A 16,882-nucleotide genomic window follows, 5' to 3' on the forward strand; every position below is an offset into this window, starting at 1 on the left:
AATCTGGTGAAAATGTTGTTGAATTCATTCCTGTAGTTTGCAGTACAGGAGGCAGCAGCATCCTTTGCTTTCCTCTTCCTTCCTGTAGTGTTTGTTTCTTAACTTTAGTGTTTCTTTGAACCATCAGAGTTTTCTCCATCCCGGAGCTCTTCTCCCGTTCACGCTCACGTGCGGCTCTTCGCAGTGGCGATGTGAGTTTGCAGAAGTCACTGCGATAACCAACCTCATCCTCCCCGTTCCCATCCCGCCGGCTTCCAGCACGGACGGCATTTCACGGAACGGCTCGGGCTGGAGGGGCCCTGTGGCTGATCCGGGCCAGGCGCCCTGCGGGAGCAGGCTCACCCCGGGGCACAGGGCTGGGAGAGCGCACGGGCGGGAGCGGTGCTGAGCGGGGGCTGAGCGGAGCCTCGGGCACTGCCGGCTGCTCCCGGTGTCCGAGCGCGGAGAACCCGGTACCCCCAGCTAGGGCAGCGTGCTCACGGCCCCGCTGCCCGGGGCACAAGGCTGCGGGTCAGTCGGTGCCGGTGCCGGTCCCGGCGGGGCGCGGCCCCTTTAAGGCCTTTAAGGTTCCCTGCGCCGCCCGCCGGAGCCGCCGCGCGCCGCTCGGGGAGCGGCGTCACGTGGGGCGCGGCGGCCTCGTGACCGGCCGCGAGCGCAGCACCGGGGCCGCCGCTCCGCGCGCGCCGCTGGGGAGGGGCCGCCTCCGTCCCCTCCCCCCGCCGCGGGCCCCTCACGCCGCCGCCGCCGCCCCCGAGCTCCGGCGCCCTCGGGCGGGGCGGGGCGGCCGGCGCGCGCCGGGCCCGGCGCCGCTTCCTGGTCGGCCCCGCGGGACGAGGCAGCGCCGGCCCAGCATGGACAGCAAACCGCTGCTGCAGGAGCGGCCCCCCGCCTACAGCCCCGCCGCGCCGGGCGCGCCGGGCTACGACTACGGGCACGGCAACTACGGAGCCATCCCCGCCCCGCAGCCCGGCTTCCAGCCGCCCCCGCCGTACTCCTACCCGGGCGCCGCGGCCGCCCCAGGTGGGTCACGGGCGGCGCCGACTCCGGGGGGCTGCGGGCGGGGAGTCCCCGGTGTGCGGAGCGGGCGCCCGAGCGCCCCGCTGCCCCTTGGCTGGGGCGGGGAGCAGCTGTGGAGAGCCCTCAGCTCCCGGGACCGGGCTGGGGCGGTCGGTGGGAGCGGGGAGCTCCGGGCCGCTCCTGCGTGCGGCTCCCCCGGCACCGGGAGGCGCTGGGGCTGCCGCGGCTCCCCCGCTCGGAGGGGGCGGGTGCGCCGGGATCCTGGTGTTCCGAAGCGCCATCTCCCTTTGCCCTCCTTCCCTCGGGGCCCGTGAGGTGTTTGTGTTGTGCTCGCCCCAAAATCCCGGCTGGGATCGCTGCCGTTCCTCACACGCGCGGCTGTTCTGCCTCGGAGTAAAGGCAGAGCCACAGCTGTGCTTGGCACCGAAACAGACCCCGAACTTGTTCTTTGCCTGCACTCCGCTGTACTCTGGTTAATGTTTGGTTTTTCTGATACACTTCAGTAATCTGGGAGAGACTTAGGCAGGTGAGTAGGTGCAGTACTTTCATTAACAATTAATACTAACATCTGCCTGAGAAAGAAGTAGCCTCTCAGGAAAGAGAAGTGCTTCAAAAGTTACAGAAGTTACACAGCAGACACAGACCCCAGTCTTTGAGCCGAACCCTGAGGCTATAGATTGATTTTCCTGTTGATAACGTAAAGCTTGTTTTCCTGTAATAAGGTATTAGTGGCTATTTTCAGTTTGAATAGTGGGGTTGCCAGACTTCACAGAGAGATAACTTGATTGAAGAAAGTCTGAGAACTCGGGAAATAAGCTCAAAATGGATTATAACTGGGCAAACTGTGCCTTTATTACACTGCATGCATCTAACCATCCATTTCAAAAGCTTTTTAAAGATATAACTTAAAGTTTTTAATAAAGCATTTAAAGCCTTCTGTCTTCTATCTACAGCCATGAAAATTACTCATTCTTTTGCTAACAAAATGGACTTTCTGAAAGTTGGAATTTTTTCCTATGCTATTTCTTTCTACTTGCATGCTATCACTCCTACCTTGCTTTCCAGATAGAAACTTACTATATGGAATCAAAGCTTGAAACTAGAGGAAGATTTATTCTGTTTCAAATCATTTGTCTGCTGGAGTGGGGCGTTCTTGATATATAACATCCTAAGGGAAAGCTATGGTCATTGTTTAAACAGTTTTTCCTGGGTGCTCAGCAGCACTGAAACAAAATCTTGAAGTTAATTATTAGCTCAGTGTCCTTTTGGGATGGTTAAATTGATACTTGGGTTTATGAAGTGGCTTTGTTATTAGATGTGCCAGGTGTTCCAGTTCTGATTTTTTCTAAAGTGCTTAATCAAGATTGCATTCCTGTTTATTATTTTCTGTGTTTTGTTGTCATACTTGTAAATTATCATTGTTCTGTGTGCCTTCTGTGTGGTGATTGGGGTTTTTTTCTTATTTTAGGGTATGCTGTTCCTCCACCGACATCACAGCCAAACTACTCGAGCACGTACACCATCATCCAGCAGCCTGCCACCACCACCTCTGTGGTAGTCGTTGGTGGCTGTCCTGCCTGCAGGTAAAATGGCTCTTGAGGAATTAAAATCAGTCTTGGGTTTTGTTATTTAAAATAGAGGTATCCATATGGTTCCTTGGTCTTCAGTAGCCTTTCTTTGTGTGTATTACAATTAACTGAAAAGGCACTGAGATCCAGGAGTGGAATGCTTTGGTTTGTGCAGTGTGAGCTTGTCCTGGTGGGCTCGTGACATGGGCTATAAATAATGCAAGACACTTCAAACATGAGTTTGTTCTTTAAGATGGAGGAAGATCAGTAAGTGATACTTTTAACAAAATGGCACTTCAGTAACAGATGTAACAGGTCAGTTCTTGGGGGAAAGCGTGACAGGAAGTCCTTTCTGCTGTGTTTATGCCTGGTGATGGTGAGTAGTATGATTTTATTGTGAAACTCTGTCATCTTTGATCATAGTCACTTCTGGTTTTCTGGCAGTACTGTGGAAGAACTTCTGCTGTTGTGGTGTGTGTTCCATTCCCAGTCCAAACTTTGGAAAACCGGGCAGAGTGATTGTCAGTATTGGCTGAAAGCTTTAAAAGGTCTCTAAAAGTCCTTTAACTGCAGAAGAGCAGAGAAATTGATAGACCAGACCAAAAATGTCAGTCTGCTGCAGTGGTGAAAACCAGAAAAAAGTGGTCAGCTGTTACATGGAGTTGCAGCAAGAGAACAACTTCCCCCTTGGAGATCACAGCCATAAAAAAGGAAGGAGGCACTCAGTTTGCTCACTAGTGCTGTAAGTCAGCTGTAGTCCCTTTCACTTCTCAGTTCTCCTCTTCCTGGGGTATTGGCCATGGCTGAGGGCAGAGGGATTGCTGCTGGTGCAGCTCAGGCACAGCTGTGGCTCAAATGCAGGCTCATCCCCTCTGCTAAAGTGTACAGGAGTTACCCTTGCAAGGAGGCACTTGATCCTCTGCAGGTCTGAGCCCTTCCTTGCCTTTCAGAAGGTGCAGGGAACCTGCCTGAGTAGCTGAAGGGATTCCAGTGTGGTGTGTGAGCAGTGTGACAGAGGATGTCATATGGCACAGGCTGTAACCCAAGTGGTAAAGCTGCTGTTTGTCTGAGAGTCAGTACCTGCCTTCAAAGGTGGATTCAAATAAGAAGCATCCTGTGGTGTTATGTAAAAATGGGTGCCTGTTGAAATGGCACTAGTTAAGGCTGAAAAACCTGTACCAGCTGGAGCTATTGATCTAGGAGGTGTGTGTTTTACACTGGGGGAAAGCAAGTGCTGAGCTGTTCAGAGGATGTGGTAGATCCTGCCACCTCAGTGATTGCATCAACATGCTGATGCTGTAGCTCAGCCAGGAGAAGGGCAGATGTTGTGCATGGCTTGGAGAGAGGCAGGCAGGGTATTTATACACACAGGTTTTCTGGCCCTGACCCCATGACAGCTCAAAGCATTTCACTGGGGAACTGCTCTTGGAAATAGCTTAAAATGGGTAGGCTCTTGTTGCTATAATTTTTTCTTTTTCTGGAAGTCCATAGAATATGCTCAGTTGGGAGGGACCCATCAGGATCATGTAATTCAACTCCTGGCCCTGCACAGGACACTCCAAGAATCCCACTGTGAGCCTGAGAGTTGTCCAAACACTTGCTGAACTCAGACAAGCTTGAGGCTCCTGGGATGGTCCAGGAAAGACTTCTTAAACAATCATTTGCACATATTATATATAACTTTGGCCAAATTTTTGAAAATGAGCAGTCTGTTGTTAGTTGTTTTTAACTGATCTCACTTGAGTAGCTTTCTTAAGTCATCAGCTATGCCCAGGTGGAAGTACCCATTGTGGACTCTTTTCTAAAGCAAAATACTCTCTACAAAATCCTAGTTTACTCTTGAATCCTTTGTTTCTGTTTTAGGCTTTGAAAAAAATAAATTGTGAGGAGAACTGTGAAATATTCTGGATCAGGGAATCCCAAGGATGAGTAACTGTATCTAGTCATGGTGTGTCAGTCTCCTTTGCTCTATTACAATGTTAGTTCCTAATTATCCTGATTGAGAAAAATCTCAATCCTCTTTGACTTCTCAAGACCTTAAACACAGTTCTAGTTTACTTTCATGTCCTGGAAACCTATTTTATGATGAATGCAATGTGCAGCTACACTCTGAATACTGCCCTGAACAGAAAAGATGTTGAAGGGGCATCGAGAAATATTAAAAGCTATTAATGGTACATAAAAAACTTTGTTAATAAACTGCCAGGTTGTAGGGGGGTAGAGTATAAGAAAACAAAGATAGTGTGGAAAGTAATCTCACCCCTAAGGAGTTGCAGCTGGGCCAGTTATCAAAGATCAGGAACAGGTGTGAGTTTAGCAGGCCACAGCTGTAAGCAATGAGAAGCAGAGGGCTATAAAAGAGTGGGGTGGCTGGGTGAGAAGGGAACTGGTGTCCATTGGTTACTTTGTGAAGAAGAAAGAGTCAGTGCTCTGAGGAGCTGCCCATGAGGAAACACCAGAAGGTATGGAACTTTGTGATAAGGAGACACCAGCACGGAACCCCTGCAATGAGATGACAACACCAGGTCAGTTGTCCTGGTACTTTCCTGATTTGATGGTGCATGAATGTTAGAGATGTCCATGTGCTTTAGATCACCTGGAGGAGCCTTGTGTGTGGCTGTGGGATGATTTAACTCATGGAAGAACCTAAAGGCCATCGAAAGGATTTCTGCCATCAGAAATACAAAGCAGTCTGTTGCCCTATGTATTTGTGGTGCTGATTGAAATCAAAACTATTTCCAGCTTAAAATATGTGGTCTTGAGGAGAAATATGCAGTACTGGTTTCCTATTTGAATTGGTGTCTGTTTTACTGCAGTCATGAGTGCTCTTGCAGTTAATAAGCTGGCTCCAGTACAGTCCATCTTTAGGCTTTTTTTATGGTATTTAGTCATAAAAAGTACAAAGTTTCTCCAGCAGTAGCCTCTCTGAAGTTGGTAATATGCCTGTGGTGACTGGTAATTGCATTCCTGCCCTTCTCCCTCTGAAGCACTGCTGCCATCTGAGGGATGACTCTCCTGGCTCTTGCTTGGAGCTGTTCCTCACGTTGAGCTCATTCATCACTGGTCAGTGTTGCTTTTTAGTTACAGACCCCGGTTTTAATGTGCTCCATCCTTCCCTGCACTCTCAGAATGGCTTTGGTGGTTGTATTCTGTTTTCTCAGTGTGTGTTCTCCTCCCTGCCCTGATGTACAGGGAATTAAACTGAGTTGCACAATCTTGTCAGCTTTATGGCTTCTAGTTGACATTTAAGGTTTAGCCAAGTCCTGCTTTTAAACTATTTTATGTTCCTGAGTGCGAGTTGAGTCATTACGGGCACTGCCTTTAGATATCCTGCTGTGGAATTCTCCTTTTAGCTTGGAGAATGCAGCCTGGCTGCTTTACTTGTGGCCACTTTCATTTTCTTTTTCTCTGTCTTTTGTTGTTGGCGATAACTAACTGCTAGGAATGTTTTCTTTCCTGTTATTTAACAGAAGAAAGTTCCTTTTAAAAACTGCAAAAACATTTTCTTGATCTGATGACTGCAAAAGCCAGTTCCCTCAAAACCTGGGGGAGAGCCTGTTGTGGGTCCTGTTAGGTTTTTATTATTGTTTTTTTGTTCAGCTGGGAGAAAGAGCAGAGGAAAGGTCCTCACACTGCTGCAGCTTTCACTTCTGACAGCTACAGTGCATCTGCTGGACCAGCAGTGTAGTGGGTTTCAAATTATGGCAACACTGAGGCTTCTTCCTGAACTGGAAGATGAAACAAGTTTAATTAAAATTGTATTTATTCTGTGATGTCTTCCAGCATTCTCCCTGCCACAGGTGCTGTTTTGTTGTTGTGGTGTTTTTTTTTTTTTAATTTATTGGGGGTTTTTTTGACTTGATAAAGCTGTAACTTCTCAGGTTTCAGTTGAAATTTTGTTTTTGTCAATTACACACATCTCCTGAGGAAATAGACTCTAGAAAAATTGCACTTAGATGATCAAGTCCTTCCAAATTTCAACCTTCTGGTCTTCCATTATTTCAGTCACAAATGATGTGTTGGCTTTGCTAAAAGGCTGCTCGGGATACAGTCTTTCTATAGTTGTTTATTATTTAAACTTCATGTAAATATTCTTTAGATGTAGTGTGTAGCTGCTATAGTCCATGCTTGTCCCTGCTCTGATGTTCCCATCCAAATCTAAACTTTGAAACTCAACCAGCCTCTGTGGCAGAAGATGGGATATGATGTGAGAATTCCAGGTGGTTGGTCAGTGATCTTTGTGCAGGATAGATAGCAGTTTTCTTCTGTGCAGTTTCTTTTCATGTCTTGCAGAGTTTGTGGTACAATCAGCCTGTCTCTGATTACCTGGGGTGACCCTTTGAATGTATCTGTAAGGTCTAAAAAATGCTGATAAGCCCACATATAAATACTGTGATGTAGTGATAAGTCTAAAAATGCACGTGTTAAATCAGACCAATGCTGTGTTCACAGATCTCATTATCAGCCCTCTCATCCTGAGCATTTGACTTAAGATCTTAATGTGAGAGTTACTTTGAAAAAAGGGGGTTATCTGAAAAACAAGTTGGTTTCAAGTACTTGTCAGTGGGCATAATTGACCTTACTGTATGGAGTTGGCAGCTGCAGTCATAGCTTAAATGCAAGATGCTGCTTGCAGTATAAATAAACCTTTCCACTTTATTTTTAGAGTGGGAGTGGTGCAGTTATAATCAGCTTTTATGTGGTTTATGCTGTAGAAGAAAATTTATGTTTGGTTATGTTGGTGAATCCACAGTTTGAATATGGAGTTTCTAATTGCTCCTCATCTCAGGTAAGATATACAAGCAAAAAATATCCATAATCTCCCTTATAAAAAGTATTTTTTTTTCTTTTTAAATTTAGTAACTGGCTAAGCAGTGGTTGGGTAAGTGTTCATCTAAAATTAGGTGCTGACATAAATCAGCAGAAGCCAAGAAGTGTTTGTGTGGCTAATGCTGTAATCACTGTCAGACATGATAGGAGCTCAGAAACATCAGGTGTGGGGTCAGGCAGGCCCAGCTCTGCTGGGTGTCCCTGCAGCTGCCTTGCTCTGCTGCTGGCCTGCTGTTGAATATGAATGGCAATTTTTAAATTTTTAGTTGTAGTTTGCACTACCACTGAACACTTGGGAGTAACTCTGTTTAGGAGGAAGGGAGTTTAAAGCAAATTCTGTTTAAAGTGTCAAGGACATGTGCTGACCAGTGGAATTGGGCCCTGCAAGCTGATTAAGAGGAGGTTGATTGGAAGGGGTTGGGCTGTGCCCATCACTGCTGGGGCTGACCAGCAGTACCCCACTGATCCCTCTGTGTTTGATCAGTGTGTTTATTCTTTAAGGTCACATCAATAGACTGCTTATACTCTTAACTGAGCACACTGGCTTACTTGTCACAAATGGAGGTGTCAGGGCAGGAACTGAATATGGAGTTATTAAGAGACAAGGAGAGGATTTCAAACCAGCAATTAAGCAGGAGTTGGGTGCCTGCAGGAGGGAACTGCTCAGTGTGTGTGAAAGGAAAAGAAGGCATTAGTGTAACAGCAGAGCAGGAAATGCAACAGCTGTAATGTGCTGTGTGCAGGTTCCAAATAATGCTATTTGTGATGTCATTGAAATGCCTGGAAAAGGGGCTTTGCCTGTCTTGGGTTGATCTGCAATGTGAAAACTGAATCTTGAATTACTCAGAAACCTTGAGAGTATGTCTGAGCCTCTCCAGACATCCAGTGTGTTACTGGGTTAACCTGGGGAGAAGCAGAGGCCTCACCTCCTGAGCTTGTGCTGCTGCTTTCTGTTTGGTCTGAGGCTGGTCAGCATTTCCTGCATGCCCCAAGTGCAAATTGCCAAATTCAGCTGCTTCATCCAGACCTGATGGTTCTGGCTGGACACTGCAGTGTCCTTTTTGCCCCTGTGTCTGTTACTGGTGTGTTCCAACAGTCCTGAATTTCTTTGCATTCCAGCTCCAGTAGCAGAGGGTTCCAGGAGATGGCACTTCCTGAGCTCCAGCTCTCAGGGCAGGCACTTTGTTTTGCCACAACAATGCACGATTACTTGAATATTGAATTGGATATCTCTGTGCCCAGAGAGATTAGAACAGTGAGAGATGAGCTCTGAAGAAGTGTTCTGCTTCAAGATGCACTCCTCATGAATTCAGATCTGACCCTTTACCCTTTTTGCCAGAGCTGAGCCACATTTTGTAGAGTGAGTTTCAGTAGTGCAGGTACTGCTGTTCTCTCCCCAAGGCTCCACAGCCCTTCAGGAGAGCCTCCTGTTCTCTCCCCATGGCTCATGTTATGCTGAGTTTATGAAAATAGCCACAATGTCCAGCACAGGCTGCCCAGCTCTGAGCTGTGGGACACTTTGTGCTGAGACTCAAATCTGTGTGGTGATATGAACTTGGTCTGTGTTTTTTAGTTGCCTTAAAAGGATGTTATCTGAGGACATGAAATGATCCCAGAGCTACTGCTGGGATCAATGGTAACCTGACAGTTCCTTTATTTTATACCAGACACAGAGTTAACTTCTATCTCTGCAAACAGAAATAAAGTGCATTAAAGTGAGGGAAAGCTTAAGGGGAATATGAACTTGTGTAAGCAGCAGAATATCAAGAACACTTGGAAAAGCCCCTGGCTCCTGCTGGTGGCTGAGGGGAGGGGGATGGTTCCCAGGGTTAATGAGGTTGCAGAGGTTCAGGCAGTTGCTGTAAGGAAATGGTCTCTTGAGCCTGCGCCTTCCTTCCTTCGCTCTATTTACACATCGCAGAGCTTGTCCCTGACTGCTCCCAGGGAACAGCAGCTTGTTGGCCTTGGCACCCTGCTCACAGCCTGCACTTCAGGGTCACTCAGCTCTGTTTGCCTTGACTTGCACTGTACCAGGAGGATACATCTTGTTCCAGTGTTTTGCTAAACTCCAAATCTTGACTATTTATGTAACTGCACAAATTTCTAAAGTCTGAATTCTCTGGTTTACTGTCTATCTTCATTTTGGGGGATGCTCAGATACAGCACTTCAGAAAGGAGTCAGGGATTGAAATGGAGGTGAATTTCTGCTGTCATAGGACTGTGCTGAAACCAAATTTCCGTGTGGTCGTGGAGTTGGGAGTCAGCTGGAGCCATGTGACATCAATAATCAGTTCCTCTGCAGTTGTAAAGAGAGATCAGTTTTGAGAAGTAAAAACCAGGAACAAACTCCAAACCTTGTACTTTATCTTGCTCTATTAAATGGTGTGGTTTCTCATGACTGCCAGAGCACTGAGTGGTGATTTGAAGGCAAACTTGTTGAGTGTCCTTTGACTGAGTCTGTTTTCCCTTTTTGCAGGGTTGGCGTGTTGGAGGACACCTTCACCTGTCTTGGTGTTTTGTGTGCCATTGTATTCTTTCCAATTGGGATTCTGTTCTGCCTTGCACTGAGGCAGAGAAGATGCCCCAACTGTGGGGCAGCTTTTGGCTGAGGGGCTGAATGTGGACGTGCTTACTGAAGCTACAACTGTTAGCATACTCTTTCTAATGTAAATGTCATGTACAATCATTTTATTTGCTTCAGACCTGTTTTGTAAAGTGTGAAGGAATTTAGTCTCTTGCATGTAATTTAAACTTAATCTTTTTTGAGCATGTGCATTGCAAAACATGAAAACCTGACTTGTTTTCCATGTTTAGTGGCACCTGTTGAAAACTAAATAAAACTGCTTTTCCTTTTGCAATCCTCAACTTGTGGCTGGATTATTAAATATGTTACTGACGTGTTTGGTGTAGTCTGAAATGAGAGTAGTAATCCTAGCTACAACAAAGGATGTTTGCCAGAATCCTTGTGCTGATGATAAATGATGTTTGAGACTGTACATGTTTAGGGCATCAGGTATTTGAGGGAAGTGTTGTAAGTGCTGTGAGTGTTACCTCTGTGGCAACTGCTCCTCTCCCCCACTGCAGGCACAAGTATTAACACACAATCAGAGCCCTGTTTTAATTAGCGAGGGTTGTGCTTCATGCAGGGGCTGCTGTTGGTTCACAGACAGCAGCAGGAAGAGCCTGGGGCACTGCCAACCGTGAGCTGCCCTGAGTAAAGGCTTTTGCATCCTAGATTGTTGAATTCTGATGCTGAATTATTGCAAGCTCAGACAGGCTGGGTTGAGTTGCCTGTGCTGTGCTGTAGAAGGGGGGCTCAGGTGGGGGTGCCCCTCTGGGGAGCTGCTGCTTCAGAGGGGATGGGGGTGCTCATGCAGGGTGCTCTGGCAAACTGTCCTCGGCCTTGAACTTGAACGGCAGGGTCAGAGCAGCCTGCACATGCTCATATACTATTTTTTGATATTAAGTAACTGAAAGGCATTTCACATGACTTGAATTCCCTGTTTGTAGTAGTAGAAGTAGGCACCACTAAAGGAATGAGCCAGGGGATGCTGCAGGAAACGTGCATGTGTAAAATAGAATGGTTTAGAATAAGGATTCTGCTCTGGCTGAAGTTTAAAAGCTCAGTTTCACTTAACTCAGCTACTGCACTGTACCAGCAGTCAGGCCTTTGCTCAGCTCCTTAACTAAAAATTTTCAACTTTAAGCTGTTTTGTTTTTTTTTTTTTGGGTAGGCTACAGTAATGGAGGAACTTCAAAGGCAGATTTTTATATTGGCATTTGAGAGAAAAACATGGCACTGCTTTATTATGACCTTTTATCAGACTAAGTTTGACAGCAGTTTTTAAAGACAAAATTATCACTGAAGAATGTGTTGACAGTATAACATTAGACTGCAGATGAGTTTCTGTTGATTTGAAATTTGTGTAATGAACATTAAGCAAGGCATTACAAGTTGTCTATTCTTAAGGGGATAAATATTTATTTATAACCTAAGGTATCTTTCTTACACAAAATAACATATAATCATTTATACAGGCAATTCTCTATTCTGGAATAAGGCTGTTGTTACATTCTTCTGTTTGAAAAAAATCACTGTTATCTTCTTTAGGTGGCATATGCAGGTTTATATTCTAGAACTTACCATTGCAGCTTCCAAGTAATGAATGCCAAAGATTCTGAGCTATTACTTATTCTGATTCACTAGAGTATCCAAACTATCTCCAGTATTTTCACAATTCCTACTACAAAAAAGGCATACTGTAAAATCAAGCCCAAGTGCTCAAACACTAGCCCAAAGCAATTACCTCATGAGAAACTACAGGTTTAAAAAACATCAGAGCTCCATTCCAGTATGTGTCTATTGTACAGTAATTACATTTAAATAAATTTTTAGGACAAGTTGAGATAGTAATTGTCATTGCTGAAACTGGGTGTAGATGAGGAGGAAGCAGATGTGTCTGACCCTTGTGTTCATCGGATAATCGGTGCTGATCTGTCATTTGTAACTGTGGGTCTGAGTTTCACTGTTGCAAAGGGGTTTTCTCCACTGAAAAGAAATTCATCAAGTTACTTGAAGGCTTTCTGCAATCCAACCCCAAATTTATTCATCAGGTCCTTCACTGTCAAACAGTAAATTATGGTTCTGAGACTCAGGGATTCTGTGCAACTCTTAGTTTAACTTGAATTTTTAAAATGAGGTTACATATGAAGAATCACTTTTCAGTGAGCCAGAAATATGGGAAGTTAATGCCCAGTTACATCTGGACTTTTTAAATAGCTCCCAGTCTTCAAAGATTTTTGCTTTTAACCCTCAAAATTAGTTAAAGAAGGATTTTAAGTCCTGCTTCCTGTCAAGCTATTGGAGAAATATGTTTTTCTGAGAAGGGCCTGTGTATTGTGCTGCACTTGATGCCACCCTTGAGGAAAGTCTAACTAATTTTAGCCATATTGTTCTAGCAGTGACTGGGAAAGGTCACAGAGAAATTAATGATAAACATCCTTATTTCCCCTTATAATCAATAAAATAAAATAAGCCAATATAAAAACACAACAAAATCAGTGTATAACTATTTTACCTTAGAAAAGGTGGTTTTATAATGCCATTCATGTCAGGTTTCTGTAAAACAAAAAAAAATTCACATGAATTTGTAGAAATATGCTACAGGTGATCTTGCTGTCCTGCTAAGGGAAAGAGACCCTGTAATTAACCTGTATGGCCAGTTTGGTCTTAATACTTCAAATTTCAGTGCTGAAGCAAAGCCTGCCAGGCTTCCCATTCCAGACACGCTGTGTTTCAGGGCCTTATTCAGCAAGTTCTTAACTCATGCTTGGCTTGACTCCAATGAAATTGCTCAAGTACATCAGCTGTAGATAGACCTTAGAATTAGGCCTAATTAACCCTTAAAATTAAGAAAAATGAACATGCCTGAATTAAATCTTACTGAACACCAACCCTCCTCAAAGCTATGTCAACTATAAAGTCTTTTTTTTAATAATTAATACTGTTGTGATATTACTGCCTTGTGTAGCACAGCAGGAACAGTTTAACTGTCAAGGACCATTCCTCATCTCTCCTTCTTGAAATCCTGAGCTATTTTTTCTGTGTATTCTGAAACAAAAATAAGATGCCTTGAATCATTTCCTGCTTCTGCATAGGAGGCCTGGTGAGCAGCCTGTTTGACATGTCTGTAAATGCTGTAGGAATGTCCAAGGCAGCCCAGGATAATGTTGGGCTCATTTCCAAAGCCTATGGAGATGTGGGGCTTGGGGACTTGCACGGAAGCAGGAAAGACAAGGAAGTTCTGCAAGAATGAAAATAAACAGTGACTTTGGAATGAAACACTTGCAAGTGCAGCAGCTCTCCTCCAGAGCTGTCCTAAGATGGGGTCACAGCAGCTGCTCTGAGTTGGGAGGTGCCTCAACAAAAGTGGTCATTGTTCTGTACTCCAGAAGTTCTAGTTTATTTTAGTTTTTCTTTCCCTGTAGAAATTTAGATTATCAAAAAAAGATGTATTTGTTTTCCACTCCTAGGAGCTATTAGTTTCCATTCTGGCTTCCAAAGAGATTGTACAGCTCTAATTAAAGCTCTGCCAACTGGCTGATCTGCCATTTCTCTTGAGTTTCTGGTTCAACAGGAATGTTAGTCCACAAGCCTTAAATTTATTCCTAAACCCCCTGACCTAATGCCACAAACCAAAACAGCCCTTAAGGCGTCTGTTCCTGAGAATGGAGTGCCCCCATGGAGAGCAGAACAGGGCAGGGATCCTGAGACCATTTCACACATGCTGTAATTCTTTAAGCTCTTTAGTCAGTCACCTGCTCCCAGGCACAGAACTCTCCCTGCTGGACTGGCAGCTCCCAAGGGTTTGGACACAATCACATTTGAAGGCCGTGTGGATCCTGCAGGCTTCAACAGCAACACAGGCTGAGGGAGCCACCAGAAATTCTGACCTTACACCATTGCTAATGCCCATGGCTTCTTCATTCAAAAATGAAAACCACACATTTGTCAAAATACAGATGCTGGTCTTCAGAATCATTTTAGAAGTTCCCAGATATTTGTTTTGAAAGTAACTGAACACTGAGATTTAGATATTTCTTGATAGTCATTTTATGGAGCAGCAAAGCTTCATTCCTCACAGAAACACTGTCCCAGAAACATCACTGCACAAACTACACACTTCTACCCCACAATGTTCATTACTGAGAAATAAACCCACTTACTTGAATGTAGATTCAAATATATATGCTAATATTAAACTGTTCTGTCTCCCTCAAAAGTACAAATCTTTTCTGTAGGAATATTTATATTGGGAAAAAAAAAAGGGTATCCCAAAACATGACTCATACTGAAATGGAGTAAGATCTCTAACTGAGAGGAGCTTCACAAATCTCCAACAACAACTTTCATACTTTCTTTCACGCTTTTTATATTTGTAAAGTGAGGTAACCTGTTCTTTTAAGAACTAGACACAAGTCTGTGATTTGATTACAAAAGTGACTGTGAAGGCCACTTCAATATCTACTCTAGGATTCACCAGATTACTTAGAAAGCAAAAACATCTGTCAGCAGGTCAACCTAAAAATTTGTTTGGATCCTAGACTGAGAGACAAAAAATTTTAGTCAATAAATAATACCATTTTTTAGCTGGCAGCCAATTGTATTATTCTTTGATTCCTGAAGTTTCCCATGGCACTGACTAATGGAATTTTGCATCTTACTTTGGTACAGTGTCTCATATTTTAGCAATGCTAACCTTATTTTATTTAATTTGGTTTTTTTGCCTTCAAAATGTGATCTCTGCTTCAAGAGGCTTTTTGGAGAAAGTCTCAAAACATCACCCTTACATACACATCAGCAAAATACTTAAACAAGCAGCAAGAAAGAAGCTTGTAATTGCCTAATTTGATTAGTCTTCATTTTGAATCAGTTTGAATGCTGCCTAAACAGCAGAAATAACAGCATTGTTATACATTATCAGGTCATAAAAAAATGTATTTTCACTTAGCTGCAGCTTTGCTGAAAACAGCCAGGAGTTGGTACAGCTCTCCCCTGGCAATAGCTGCAAACACAGAGTTTACACAGAGTTTATTCTGCTGTAAGCCCCTGTGTCCCACAGCCCTAACATCACTGGAGGTGATGGATCTGTACTGCTTTCTGTGAGAATTTCTTTTCATGTTGAACAGATTCCATGGCTGAGAAGTTTTGCTGTGCAGGGTAAATCTCCTGCTCCTGTCAGTGATATCCCTGATCAATTCTTCTCCCTTCCTGTTAGGATGGATGGACTGAAATGCCAAAACCCCTGATATTCTGCAGACAGATGGGTCAGAGGGCTGAGGTCCAGCACAGGTAGGTGAGGTGGGAGCTGCCAGGGCTCATTTCAGAGCAGGGTGAAATGTTTGGGTTCCTTGGGGCTCCCTGACTCACCGGGCCCGCCTGCTCCGCTCTGTCCGTCGGGGTTTTCACAGCAGCACCTTTGGCAGGCTCCATCCGTCTGTCTGTCTGGGCAGCCCCCAGGTAGTCTGGTGGTGGGAGGACAACCTCCCCCTTCTCCACAAGGTTCACAGAGCTGACACTTCGGATGGGTGCAGGGCTGCAAGAGAGAACCCAGCAAATTCTCAGGTGCCAGAATGCACCCTGCACTTCCCTGCAGCACCAGGGGAGCTCAGACGTGCACGAGCTGGAAGTGAATAATGGTGCCATGTCCTGGAGCCAGGGGGAATCTGAGTTAAGGCTGTTCCAAAGCTACTCCTTGCCTCTGTGTCTGACCATTAAAACACATTCTTGGCATAATTAAGGCATTGTACCACAGACTATTAGAGAGTATTTACTCTACATTTTACTGAACTTTAAAAACCGTGAGCACAAAAATAACATTTTAAATAAATGTTAGTGAAGATCTGGGCATTTCTGCAAGTGCCACCCAAAATGTTACCTTGGCACTGGGGCAAAGGCTTTTTCTTCTGCTGATTCATCCAGTGGTCTGGTGTATGATGATGGAAACCATCCTTTTCTGTAAAAGGAAAGGTCTTTTATATTATATAAAATTGGAAAAATCTTTCAAAATACAACAGTAGAGTCAGCAAACAGATTTGACTTTTGAAGAAACCAATTTCTAATTATGCCAAATTAGTGTGTAAAACCAAATATGTGCAGAGATTCTTCCTTAGAGGGAAACCCCAAGTCCCTCATCAGTGACAGCCAGTAAAAAAGGTGGAAAACCATTTACTAATATCTGCTAACATAGTCTGGTGAGACACATTTTACTGCATGTTCAAGGTGGGTAATGATTATCTTACAGTCTGGTTGTGTCGTGCTCCCCATAGAGCCAGCCATCCTTTTCCTCAGCCACCAGCAGGGTGATGACATCCCCCTGGGCAAAGCTGAGCAATGTCTTGTTGCTTCCAGCAGTGTGAGGGAAGATTGTCTTCACTTTTTGCCTTTTCATTATATTCAGTCCCGTGGCAACAGAAGTTGAGCGTGATAAACTGGCATCATCTGAATTCTCTGTCAAAAAAAAAAAAAAAAAGAGACAGAAATAAATGCAATTAGTAATCTGAGAGGAAAAAAATAAAGGAAAACTCAAGTGAAAATGGAGACTTTGTACTTAGACCCTCTCACTGCCAATGTTTCTTATCAGCATGAAGTTCTTAACTGCATATGCCTTTATATGCACACACCCAGCATAATAAAGTGGAACCAACAGGCAGAAAAAGTTCTGTGAGTTTTAACTGGCTATTTCTTTCCTCTTTTGCCATGAAAAGTACTAAACAATCACACCTGTAAAAGACCTTTGAAAATTTTCCCTTCTGAAAAATGGAACTGTGTATAAAATCCAACTGATGCTTTCAAATGTGCCTCAGCACTCAGCTTCAGCATTGAGAAGACTTGAAGATACTCAGCACTTTCTGGACACCAGACGTTTACCAGAAAAAATATAAAGGAGGACTTAAAACTGTATGTT

At 44.4% G+C, this 16,882-nt stretch overlaps 2 protein-coding genes across 2 annotated transcripts in view; one reads left to right on the plus strand and one right to left on the minus strand.

The window, feature by feature from the left end:
- The first annotated feature begins 711 nt into the window (after positions 1 to 711).
- Positions 712 to 10,280, plus strand: BRI3 (brain protein I3). The gene is made up of 3 exons (XM_064726338.1): positions 712 to 1,020; positions 2,486 to 2,600; positions 9,892 to 10,280. Exons 1-3 carry the CDS (start codon positions 852 to 854, stop codon positions 10,022 to 10,024), a joined length of 417 nt encoding a protein of 138 aa, XP_064582408.1. The 5' UTR covers positions 712 to 851; the 3' UTR covers positions 10,025 to 10,280.
- A 907-nt stretch (positions 10,281 to 11,187) lies between these two features.
- BAIAP2L1 (BAR/IMD domain containing adaptor protein 2 like 1) overlaps positions 11,188 to 16,882 on the minus strand; it is a 32,992-nt gene continuing 27,297 nt past the window's right edge. Inside the window, exons 10-14 of the mRNA XM_064726337.1 lie at positions 16,218 to 16,425; positions 15,854 to 15,931; positions 15,346 to 15,511; positions 12,494 to 12,534; positions 11,188 to 11,964 (exon numbers count right to left, since the gene is read on the minus strand). Coding sequence (XP_064582407.1) covers positions 11,889 to 11,964; positions 12,494 to 12,534; positions 15,346 to 15,511; positions 15,854 to 15,931; positions 16,218 to 16,425 — 569 coding nt within the window. The 3' untranslated portion in view covers positions 11,188 to 11,888. The remainder of the gene's footprint in view (positions 11,965 to 12,493; positions 12,535 to 15,345; positions 15,512 to 15,853; positions 15,932 to 16,217; positions 16,426 to 16,882) is intronic.

The sequence above is a fragment of the Zonotrichia leucophrys genome, chromosome 14 (genome assembly GCF_028769735.1).
Source record: "Zonotrichia leucophrys gambelii isolate GWCS_2022_RI chromosome 14, RI_Zleu_2.0, whole genome shotgun sequence".
Classification (NCBI taxonomy): Eukaryota; Metazoa; Chordata; class Aves; order Passeriformes; family Passerellidae; genus Zonotrichia; species Zonotrichia leucophrys.

What these genes read in the sequence shown, in the direction of transcription:
- BRI3 (XM_064726338.1), top strand. Translation starts at nt 852, where the DNA reads ATGGACAGCAAACCGCTGCTGCAGGAGCGGCCCCCCGCCTACAGCCCC. An exon ending in GGGCGCCGCGGCCGCCCCAG is followed by an intron (nt 1,021 to 2,485) that starts GTGGGTCACGGG and finishes TTCTTATTTTAG; the next exon opens with GGTATGCTGTTCCTCCACCG. An exon ending in GGTGGCTGTCCTGCCTGCAG is followed by an intron (nt 2,601 to 9,891) that starts GTAAAATGGCTC and finishes CCCTTTTTGCAG; the next exon opens with GGTTGGCGTGTTGGAGGACA.